Source organism: Phoenix dactylifera, chromosome 5 (genome assembly GCF_051530095.1).
Source record: "Phoenix dactylifera cultivar Ajwa chromosome 5, Ajwa_hap1_PhDact_Kaust_v1.1, whole genome shotgun sequence".
Lineage (NCBI taxonomy): Eukaryota > Viridiplantae > Streptophyta > Magnoliopsida > Arecales > Arecaceae > Phoenix > Phoenix dactylifera.
Window position 1 is genome coordinate 31,976,184 of NC_143194.1, and position 11,216 is coordinate 31,987,399.

At 41.5% G+C, this 11,216-nt stretch overlaps 1 protein-coding gene and 1 pseudogene across 2 annotated transcripts; both read left to right on the forward strand.

The window, feature by feature from the left end:
• Positions 1–338: 338 nt before the first annotated feature.
• LOC148703560 (uncharacterized) lies at positions 339–5,677 on the forward strand (annotated as a pseudogene).
• A 2,413-nt stretch (positions 5,678–8,090) lies between these two features.
• Positions 8,091–10,932, forward strand: LOC103710870 (F-box/kelch-repeat protein At3g61590-like). Of its 2 annotated transcripts, none has more exons than XM_017843741.3 (2): positions 8,091–8,638; positions 9,395–10,932. In XM_017843741.3, exons 1-2 carry the CDS (start codon positions 8,506–8,508, stop codon positions 10,615–10,617), a joined length of 1,356 nt encoding a protein of 451 aa, XP_017699230.3. In that variant the 5' UTR covers positions 8,091–8,505; the 3' UTR covers positions 10,618–10,932. The 2 variants fall into 2 exon arrangements, with proteins under 2 accessions (XP_017699230.3, XP_008795007.3); XM_008796785.4 differs by having other exon boundaries at positions 8,091–8,501.
• Positions 10,933–11,216: the final 284 nt, after the last annotated feature.

Below are 11,216 nucleotides of genomic sequence, written 5' to 3' on the forward strand. Positions count from 1 at the left end.
CCCTGAATCCCCGCCGGCTGTAGCCCGGACCCCGCCTTCGAAACTCCGACACCATGCTTGGCAGGTAGGGCGGCCGTACACTCCTTCTTCTTTTGAATAGAAAATAGATGGGTCCCACATATCTCTTCTACCAGTCTTTCCAATCCATCAGATCACAGATCAAATCCAGACGGGGCCTAAAATGAAGGGCTGCAGATGAGCTGGACACGTAGCCACCTCCGCCTGAACCCGGACAAGACCCGATTTGATGTTTTATGTGATTTAATAACGCATTTTAAAATTGACAATGGTTGTTATGAAGTTTGCGGGGAGTGTATCGATTCAATGCATTATCCAAAATATCTCTCTCTCTCTCTCTCTCTCTCTCTCTCTCTCTCTCTCTCTCTCTAATACACATTATAGATATATGCATGTCGGAATTGCCCACTTATTAAGCTGGGTTTTTTTATGATTATAGCACAATTTTGGATTCAAATCTTGTCTCCTGCTCACTGTGTAACTCATTGCCCATCTATGTGAATCTACCCTGCCAAAACAAAAGGATAAAAGTTTTTTTTTTCTTTTTTTTGAGAATATATATATAAATATAAATATATAATAGACTGGGTAGATCATTCTGTTTTAGTCGATATTTCTGATTACAAATTCAACACCGCACCTATTCCCGCTATCGGTCGCACTTCCATCAAAATTTATCTTAAGAAAGCTTAGAAGTAATGGCTCTCAGGAGATATAGGCCATTCGAGTTGCTGCAAAAGCTGAACGATGTCTCTTTCAATTTTAGGTACATCAGAGAAATGAGATTGGAGGATCTCAGCCGTATAGAATAATGCTCCTGTCAATTACCGTCTTCAAATGCTGCCTTCTATTCTCAAAAACTCGAATATTTCTAGCCAACCAGATACAGTAGGCCTATCAGTAAGACTCCTTATTATTGTTCCTTTTAGGTAGCCAATAAAGACTTCAACCAGATTGTCATTGACCAACAGTTCTTTCATATATATATATATATATATATATATGAAAAAAATCAAAATATAAATTACAATTTAAAATATTTTATCAATCTAATGGAATTGTAGTCATCCATCGAACAAACTTTTCTATCTCTTATCTTCTACACTGGCAGAAGAAAAGCCCAAGAATACCCTTGGCCTAGTCGTAACTAGTAAGTGAATTTGTGGTAATAAACCATAAACAAGCCTGGCTTTAAACGGAAGGCCTCAATAGAGCAGACATACGTCAAAAGTTCCGAGAAAGATCTGGCCGGAATTACATTTACATTTTTTTAATTCGCACGAATCCCTTCGCACTACAATGGATTGTGGGGCAAATTGGTAATTCCATTGGTTCGCGCAAGCAACGCGCCGAAATAGTAGCCGCACGGCATTCGGAGGACGACCTCGGGTACATGCCGTGCCACCCTGCCCCCTAATCAGTCTAAATCACTCGATTTGTACCACCATAGAATCAAGTTATCAATGCTCTCGTTTTACCCCAAACCAAGATTTTGATATATATAATTATCGCTTCGTGCACCCTTTTTAGCGTCTCCCTTGCATATATGTGGCCCGGTTTTTTTGGAGCCACTAGGAGATAATAAAATCCTTCGTCCACCGCCTATTCCGTGCATGGCACATAAAAATCCGGTGTCCTGCTCATGCCAGTTAATGCTAAGGGTAGGCCAAGCATTACTTATAATTGTTTTTGTTGTCACTTGTCAGGGGTGTCTCCCTCACCGCATCCTGGTCTAAGGCCGAGACAAGAATATATTGTCTGTTTAGCTAATATAATGATTAATTAGCTCCATAAACCACAAGAATTTAATCTAATCTATATACAAATTATAAAAAAAATTTAAGCCAAAACGATCATAAGAAACAGACACCATCGACTTTAAGAGTAATTAATTTCATTCCGCCCGTGGGTAGTTGGGGTCATTATTGAGTGCACGTCTTAAAAAGTAGGTGGAGAAAAAAAATGACAGCGCGAGGGACCCTTCACCATCCTCCCCACTATCAAGTTTGGTTCTGAATCTCACTTGTTTCTTGCTGTGGTTGGTACGTTATGATATGGGTAGGGTATAGAGTATTTTTACGCTCCATTTAGAAGAATTTTTGGTGAGCTAAAAAATATTTTTTGAATCTCTAAAGATACTTTTAGATGGTATAGTAGTGTTTGAAAAAAAATCGCTTTGTCAGAAACCTAAAACGTCTACTTAGTAGAAGCTTCAAAATGGAGCTTTATCGGAAAAGTACTTTTAGCAAACGTCAGAAAGCTTTCTAGTTTTATAGTTTTTTAAAACTAAAATACTCATGATAAAATTATATAATTATAGAAAGTGTTCCTTTATATCATAAGGCATGGAAAAAAAATCGTGCAGACAAAAAAGAGAAGGGTGCTCTCAGGAGCCCTAACACAGAACCGCCTTGGTAAAGTACTCCTTGAAAGAGAACATCAAGAGTTAACCCTAAAAATCAGGTTAAGAAATGAAAAAATATGCTGCGCAACTATAGTAGTAGTTGAGTCGTCTTGTTGATGCATTGGAGAGGAGATGTTTGTGGCCCTCTACGATACCCATCTTCAGATTGAATGGCTCAAGCGAATGACAAACCTGCGAAAGTAGTTGTTGATGTATTATTATGGTGATACGTTTTATAATTTTAATTATGAACTTTCATTATAGAATTATGGTGAATATATGTATTTGTCTTATGTCTTAGATAATGTATTGTAGTTGCTATTGATTTTATGGATATTATAGATGATACGTGTTGGTGTTTTTTATATTGTTTGTGTTATTTGTATTATATGTCTTAGTGTTATATATCATTTATTTTATTTGTTATGGATATTTCATTTTTTGCATAATATTACTTCTAGAGATATGGGTAGTATTGACAATAGTTTTGAGGAGAATTATTCTAATGAAGGTGAGATAGTTGATGATGATAATTTTTATGCTTTACTAACTGTAACTGCTGCTATGATTAGTGAATATTACACAAAATATGTTGCCAATAAGCCTTGTAGGGCTTCCTATCAAATCGGATATAGGCTTGCGTTAGAGATTTTACAACACAATCCAGATAGACGCCAACAATAATTTTGAATGAAAAAATATGTATTTATCGATCTGTCCATGGAATTGAAAGTCAGATATGGTTTGAAAGCTTCTAAAAATAATCTTGTCGAAGAGTTGGTGTCTATGTTTTTAATGATTCTAGCACATGGGTTTGGAAATAGGATAGTTCAAGAGGTTTCAACATTCAGGAGAAACAATTAGTAGATATTTCACCCATGTTTTAAATGTTGTTTTAAGAATGACCAAGGATATTATTAGCCTAGTTGATAGAGAGTTCAAAAATATTCCAAGTAAAATCTGTGATGATAGTTGTTGATGGCCTTATTTTAAGAACTTCAGTGGAGCAATTGATGGTACCCATATACTGGTGAAAGTTTTCCATCCAAACAAATGCCATAGACTAGCCGAACAGAAATTCCAACACAAAATGTTATGGCCTATTGTGATTTTGACATGCGTTTCACTTTTGTTTGTGCTCGATGGAAGGGTACTACTCATGATACTCGTATTTTTTAGATGCTATACGCAGAGAAGAGCTCCAATTTTCACACCCACCCATAGGTATGCATTTTAATTAAGTATATTATAATGGTAGGTGTTACGGGGGAACTTAGCCACCATGCCCCACGTGACCGGCACGCGCGCCCAGGAAGACTACGGTTGCCCCTTGATCCAGCAATCCGACCTCGGGTCGGATATCTTCGGCTCCGCAGCCCGACCCCGAGTCGGCTGCCCCTTGATCCAGCAATCCGACCTCGGGTCGGATATCTTCGGCTCCGCAGCCCGACCCCGAGTCGGCTGCCCCTTGATCCAGCAATCCGACCTCGGGTCGGATATCTTCGGCTCCGCAGCCCGACCCCGAGTCGGCTGCCCCTTGATCCAGCAATCCGACCTCGGATCGGATATTTTCGGCTCCGCAGCCCGACCCCGAGTCGGCTGCCCCTTGATCCAGCAATCCGACCTCGGATCGGATATCTTCGGCTCCGCAGCCCGACCCCGAGTCGGCTGCCCCTTGATCCAGCAATCCGACCCCGAGTCGGCAATCTCTCGACAACAACAGACTGTTCCTCTGAGGCACGCCGCGGCCCCCTGCTCCACTACTCCCTGCAACGGCCGTATCCGGCGCTGCCCCACGATCCCCTGTAACAGCCGTACAAAGCGGAGCTCCACTATGCCCTGCCATGGCTGTACCCAGCGCTGCCCCACGACGCCCTGTAACGGCCATGTCAGTGGCAGCCCCATCGTGCCACACGATGACGAATCCCCGGAAAAACCCCCCAGCCTGATATATATGAGGCTGGGGGAGAAGGGGGAGGGAAAGATATATCTTCCAGAGTATCATCTCACCTGCTACCTTCTCCTTCTCCTTCTCCTTCGATCTCCTCTGACTTGATCGTCGGAGGGCCCCCACTACCCCGGTGGTGGTGCGAGGCTTGCTTGCAGGTTTCACGGCGGAGGGAGGAGCGCAACTAGGGGTGGCAATCGGGTCGGGTTAGGCATAAACAGGTCGGGTCAAATACAGGTCGGGTCAGAAAACTATAAATCTGAACCCGACCTGTTTATTAAACGGGTCAGGAATTGCAAACCTGAACCTGACCTGTTTATTAAACAGATAACCCGACCCGACCCGTTTAACCTGTTTAATAAACAGGTAACCTGTTTACCCAACCCGACCCGACCTGTTTAACCTGTTTGCCCAACCTGATCCGTTTAACCTGTTTAATCTGTCCAACCCAACCTGTTTAACCTGCCCAACCCGACCTGTTTAGACCTGTTTAGACCCGTTTAACCTGTTTAGACCTGTTTAACCTGTTTAATCCGTTTAACCTGTTTAACCTGTTTAACCCGTTTAACCTGTTTAGACCTGTTTAACCTGCCCAACAGTTAAACGGGTTAAACGGTTTAAACGGGTCAGATATCTAAAACCCGTATCCGACCCAATTAATAAACAGGTTAAACGGGTCGACTTGTTTACGACCCGAACCTGTTTAGGCCAAACCCAAACCTGTTTATGGCGGGTCGAACACGGGTCGGGTTGGCGGGTCGGGTCATATTTTGCCACCCCTAAGCGCAACCAAAGCAACTCAAAGGGAACCCTGTTCACACCGCTGTGCCAATCGTTCTCGGTTTGGACCACCAGCAACAGTAGGCATATGCAAGATAATTAAATATATTATGATAGCAGGTATACATTTTGAATTTTCAGGCAAAGGTGTAAAATACTAACTCATATATATTTATGCAGGAAAATATTACTTGGTGGATGCAGGATATCATCACATGCCATGATATATGGGGCCTTATAAAGGGAAGAAGTATCATCTACTAGATTTTCGACGTAAAAGTCAATTAAGGGGTATGCATGAAATCTTTAATCATACACATTCCTCACTGAGATGCACTATTGAGAGGATATTTGGATGTTGGAAAAGTAGATAGAGAATATTAAGTACCATGCCCAATATTTCTTATCATAAACAAGTCCAAATTGTGATAGCTTTCATGGCTATTCATAATTTTATTAGAAATTATGCAATTAAAGATTTTGAGTTTCAACCTTATGATACTAATGAAGATCTACTCATTGCTTAGAGATTAATGAACCACCAGAAGAACTGAGTATAGAGCAAAACCAAATAATGGGCAACCATGAGATAGATATTATGCATGATCGTATCGTAGCTCTTCTTATCCTGTTGACTTCTTTTCTTTATTAAATTGTTTATGTAGCATGAATTTTATGATTTATATCTTTATATTTTGTATTTAAGTAAACATGAATGTTGCTTCTCGTATTTTTGTTGTTATTACATAAAGAATGTAAAATACTTTGGTGATATTAATGCTTAATGCATATTTGAGAATCTGTTATGGATATAGTGGTATTGAATATATACTTGATATTCTATTATATCTGGTGTTGCATAAATATGTTTTTAGAATTTAGTGATTTATCTAAACCAACCTATAATATCTCATTGTATATAAAAAGCAGGAACCAACCCATAATATCCAAAAATTAGTTCTTAAAATATAATATTAATATATAATGCTAATAATTATAATATTTTATACTAGAGTATTGTATTATACTATAAATAAATATTATGTTGCATTATATCAAAATATATTGATACGTTATATTATATAATATTAAATTATGTTATATTATTATGCTTTAGTATACGATATTATATTAACTATATTATAATAATATTATATTATATTATAGTAATATTATACTATATTATATATTTATGTATTAATATATATTATATTTTATTATGCTCCATTGTATAATACTAGACAATGTCTTTTATAGTTATTTTATCATACCAAAAGTTTTTTTTCCATTTTGTTTACCTGTATTAAAATTCCACGGTGCTTTAAAAATATAATTATTAAACAATAAATATTTTTTTAATAAAAAGTTTAGTTCTACAAACTTTAAAAGCTCTGCTTCCAAGCAGGGCCTTAGCCCCCCGCGGCAATGTAATCTATACGCCGGCCTCATTGGTTCCATTTTTGTATGGGTAATAATGTGGTTCTCACTTCACATCCCATCCATCTCCAAGATTCATTAGATGGAATCGTGAGTGATGGATGGGCTTGGACATCGTCTCCACCTTTTAAGACCGTGCAGTGATTCTTCTCATGACACGGGACTTTCGCTTCGGTAAGTTGCATCGGCTTCTCCATGTTTGAAGTATGCTTTTTTTTTTTTTTTTTTTTTTTCTGTTGTTTGTTGCTGCAATATTGCACCCATCAGTCCATCACCCTTCGGACTGTTGGCTTGTGTTCGTTTATGTTGCAGGTACAACATGACATGTCACTGACGTTATGAACTTAAATATCTTTTTTTGCAGGCTTCAGTGCCGCCTCGGCACGCATCTGGAAGCCAATTTTTGCCGGCTTTGATTGGGAAATTGAAGCCATTCGTCCTGTTAATTTACATCCAATGTCAAAGTGATCGTATCATGTATTAAACTATGGGAAGTGAAGGACGACGAAGTCTTCACCAAAAGAAGAAAAAAAGGAGGACGACTAAGTGCCAATGGGATTGGCTGGTGTTTCCACTGCTCGGTTGGACTTCTGTGCAGTACTACAGTTTCTGGTGCTATGTTTGAGGGTCAGAGCACCCCGGAAAACAATCAAAAGGTGAGTTCATCCGCTCACAATCTTATGTCACTGAAATTCGTGGATGGAGATCTAGGTGGTTATCTTTGGTGCATCCTAATTTCTCTCTACATTTGCAATGTCCGAATTTTTTTCTTTTTGATACAACGGCTGCTTGTACTATATTAGTATGAGTATAGCCAATAGAACTAAAAGACCAATGCTCGAGTTCGATGGAAGCGGCAGCAAAAAAACAGGGCAGTAAAAATGTTAAGGCATTAGCTCTTTCCTTCTTTTTTTTTTTCTTTTTTTTTCTTTTTTTTATAGCAGGGGCACAGGTGGAATACGACAAGTGTCCCCATACGTGTGGCCCCAAGCATTATATTCCGAATCCCATGATGACATGTTGGAATGACATAAACAAGCATGTGGAGAGTGGCACGGGAACCGGGGCAGTCTGATGAGCCAATTTTGGTAGGAAAGCAGCATGCATGCAGCAGCGAGAGGTGCAATGGATCTGAAGCGCATGCATCTGAACTCTGAAACGCGACCGCATTTATTACCACTTGAGCTGCTGCAGGCCGCCCAAGTGCATGACCCTCGCAGACCTCATCCTGTCCCTCTCCTAACCATTCGCTCCAGGGAAGGCACGCATGAAGGCCATGGTGGGTCTCATGAGCCACCCAACTTGACTGGAGAGCATGCTCATGGATGCATGACTTTAATGCACCCAGTGGACATGGCAGCTTTGTGCCATTAGGTTAGGTGAAGATGGCCCATGGTGCCTCCACCAATCATAGGTGGAACCCAACCCAATCAACAACTAGAGGCCCACCCTTCCCCTTCAAACATATATATATATATATATATATATAGGAGGTAACACTTCAAGCGAAAAGGATGAGAGAAAGAAGCTGCAAGAGAAGGAGCTAATGAGAGAAATATATTTTCACTAGAGATAAGAAGAGAGATGGAGCCAAAGCTAAAAGTGGGGAGTTGAGGAGGGAGGCCATCATTTCCTTAAAGGAGCCCAAAAGAGCTTAGGTTTCATAGCAGAGCCCTACATATATGGTGTCGCCGCACAAGGCATACCCCTCTCCTCCCATTCCCATCTCCCTCTCCAGCCATTCTCTCTTGCTTGCTTAAAGAGAACCGCCTTGCTTTGGGGCCTCTGTTTCTTTTTATGTCTTGAGACGAAGTCTACTGTTTCATCTCCATCTCGAAGAAAGGGAGAGGTTTCTATGGGCCTTTCCGTTCCTCCCCAGCTCCAAATCTGAAGGCAGAGAGGATTAATACCAAGGTTCATGCCCTCTATTAACCATCTCTGTGTTGAAAAATTGGATCTTCGGATAGAGAGATTTTCTGACCCAAAAAACGGAAGGGAAGACCAAAAGGCTCGGTTTTCTTTTCTTTTTTTTTATTGGTACAACTGTGGAGGTACAGTGAAGAGCACCCTGGTCTTTCTTTCCCAACCCTTTTTCCTTTTGGAGTTATAATTTATTGGGATTTTTGCTTGATTTTTTTTTTTTGTATGTATACATAGACATTCAAGGGTTAAATGATGGTTAGATATGACAAGGCCAGCATATTTGATTTGCATGGCCTGGGAGGATTACATGGGATTTGCTTGTTAGGCTTGGCTGTGCCTCTCTCTCTCTCTCTCTCTCTCTCTCGTAGGTGCTTGATCTTTTGTGGATGTGAACGGTCTGCTTTGTCCCTTGCGGAGATTATTTTAACTACAACAGTTTTGAAACAGTTACATGATCAAGATATTAACTTTATCACGTTCTTAATGCCATGCTTCCGTTATATATAGTCGGCAACGATTTGTTCTCACCAGTTTGTTTTGGTTTTCTTCGGGTTTCCTTTTAACACAAGGTCTTTGATTTTGCTATCTTCTTTTCTGAAGAGAGATCCTTTGTGCCATATATCTTTACAAGTAGAGAGTTTTTTTTTTTTTTTAGCATCTGGGGTATCTGATCGTTTTTGCAGTTCGATGCAAATACAAATGAGTTTTTGCTTTATGTTAACGGATTTTTCTCCTTAAACTGGGATGCTTGCATGCGATTTTGTTGCCATTCTTCTATCAGTATGGTTATTGTAACTTTTCAGTTTTGTTCTAATCCTGATATATATTTTCCCCTGCTTTCCTGCTCTCCTCTCCCCTCCTTTTCCTCTCTGTTTCATTCTCAGGTTCCTTCATGGAGGGCGAGATATCATGGGAATCTTATTCAACTTCCTACCTTGTAAGCGAGGTTGTCGAATCTAAACCAGTTTCTGAAGGCGACGGCAGCCAGGACGGAGGCACATTGGTTTCCTTGGACGCAATTCTTCCTGCTGACCTCCTGGAAAAAGTCCTCTCCTTCTTGCCCATCGCGAGCATAATTCGATCAGGGTCGGTATGCAAAAGGTGGCACGAGGCCGTGCACTCTGTTAGGTTCTCATGGACCAGCATGTTACCTCAGAAGCCATGGTACTTCATGTTCACTTGCAGCGAGGATGCTGTGGCCGGCTATGCCTACGACCCGAGCCTCCGGAAATGGTATGGCTTCGACTTCCCTTGCATCGAGAAGAGCAACTGGTCTACCTCTTCCTCCTGCGGGCTAGTTTGCTTCATGGATAGCGAGGACAGGAGCCGGATCTTTGTCTGCAACCCGATCACCAAAGACTGGAAGAGGCTTCAGGATGCTCCAGGTGGAAAGCACCCGGACTACAGCGCGCTCGCCATATCGGTGGACCGGAAGTCTCACAATTATACCGTTGCAGTTGCCAAATGCAGGCAGGTGCCCGAGGATTACTACCAATGGGACTTCTCCATCCATGTCTATGAGTCGGGGAGCGAGTCCTGGGCCACTCCCTTCAATGAAATCCTGGTGGGATGGAGGGGAGGTGACGAGTGTGTGATCTGCAATGGGGTGCTCTACTACCTGATCTACTCCACTGGTGTTTTGGGGAATGTCGAGCCTCGGCATTGCTTGGTCATGTATGACCTCTCAGGGAGGTCATCACACGCGTCTCTTATGCGCATGGCGATACCGGTGCCCTGCTCCCTGACGTGCGGCCGGCTGATGAACCTCAAAGATAGGCTGGTTATGGTCGGCGGGATCGGGAAGCATGACCGGCCGGGGATCATCAAGGGGATCGGCATTTGGGAGCTCTGCAACAAGCAATGGCGAGAGGTTGTTCGGATGCCTCATAAGCTCTTCCAAGGATTTGGCGAGTTTGATGACGTCTTTGCAAGCAGCGGCACCGACGACCTCATCTACATACAGAGCTTTGGGTCGCCGGCGCTGCTCACTTTCGACATGAGCCAGAAAATGTGGAAATGGTCGGCCAGAAGTCCCGTGACCAAGAGATTCCCCCTCCAGCTCTTCACCGGTTTCTGCTTCGAGCCGAGGCTCGAGGTCGCTTCTTGACTAGCTTACTTACCACTGCTTCTTTCATGGGCAGATCGCAGAAGATCATGTCATATTTTTCTTTTTCGGAGCAACTGAAAATATTGCGATGGACCTGAGGGATTACAGAAAATGTTCATTCTATAGAGAAAATCATCATATCTGAGGACCATGTTGGAGATCTTTTTCCCTTTTTTTTCCTTCTCATATATTTGTTGGGCTTTACAGTCTATGATGTATTTTGGGAGGGTTGATATGTAGAAAAGCAAAAAAGTGCTGAAAGTTTCTTCACGTTCTTTTATCTTTAATGACAAAGTTAAATCTTTCTTTTGCTGACTCTGCTTCTTTATACATGTTGTGAGCCTTCACTTTTGCTCCTTTGTTTTGGTAGGTATTCCTTCGGCTATCTTTTATTGCTTTGAAGTGAAGGAACTCTCGTTGGCCGTTAGTTTCTTTGGAACTCCTATTGATGAACATATTCCAAACTATAAGAATTGCTCTCCTGCACATGCTCAAATGCCCACTTCAGAGTTCTCCTCCTAAAGTAGCCGACTCTGCTCACTGTCCAGTTGAGGAACATCAGATCAACAAAGATGTTGTTTCACATTACCTTCATTGAC

What these genes read in the sequence shown, in the direction of transcription:
- LOC103710870 (XM_017843741.3), top strand. Translation starts at nt 8,506, where the DNA reads ATGCCCTCTATTAACCATCTCTGTGTTGAAAAATTGGATCTTCGGATA. An exon ending in TTATTGGTACAACTGTGGAG is followed by an intron (nt 8,639 to 9,394) that starts GTACAGTGAAGA and finishes TTTCATTCTCAG; the next exon opens with GTTCCTTCATGGAGGGCGAG.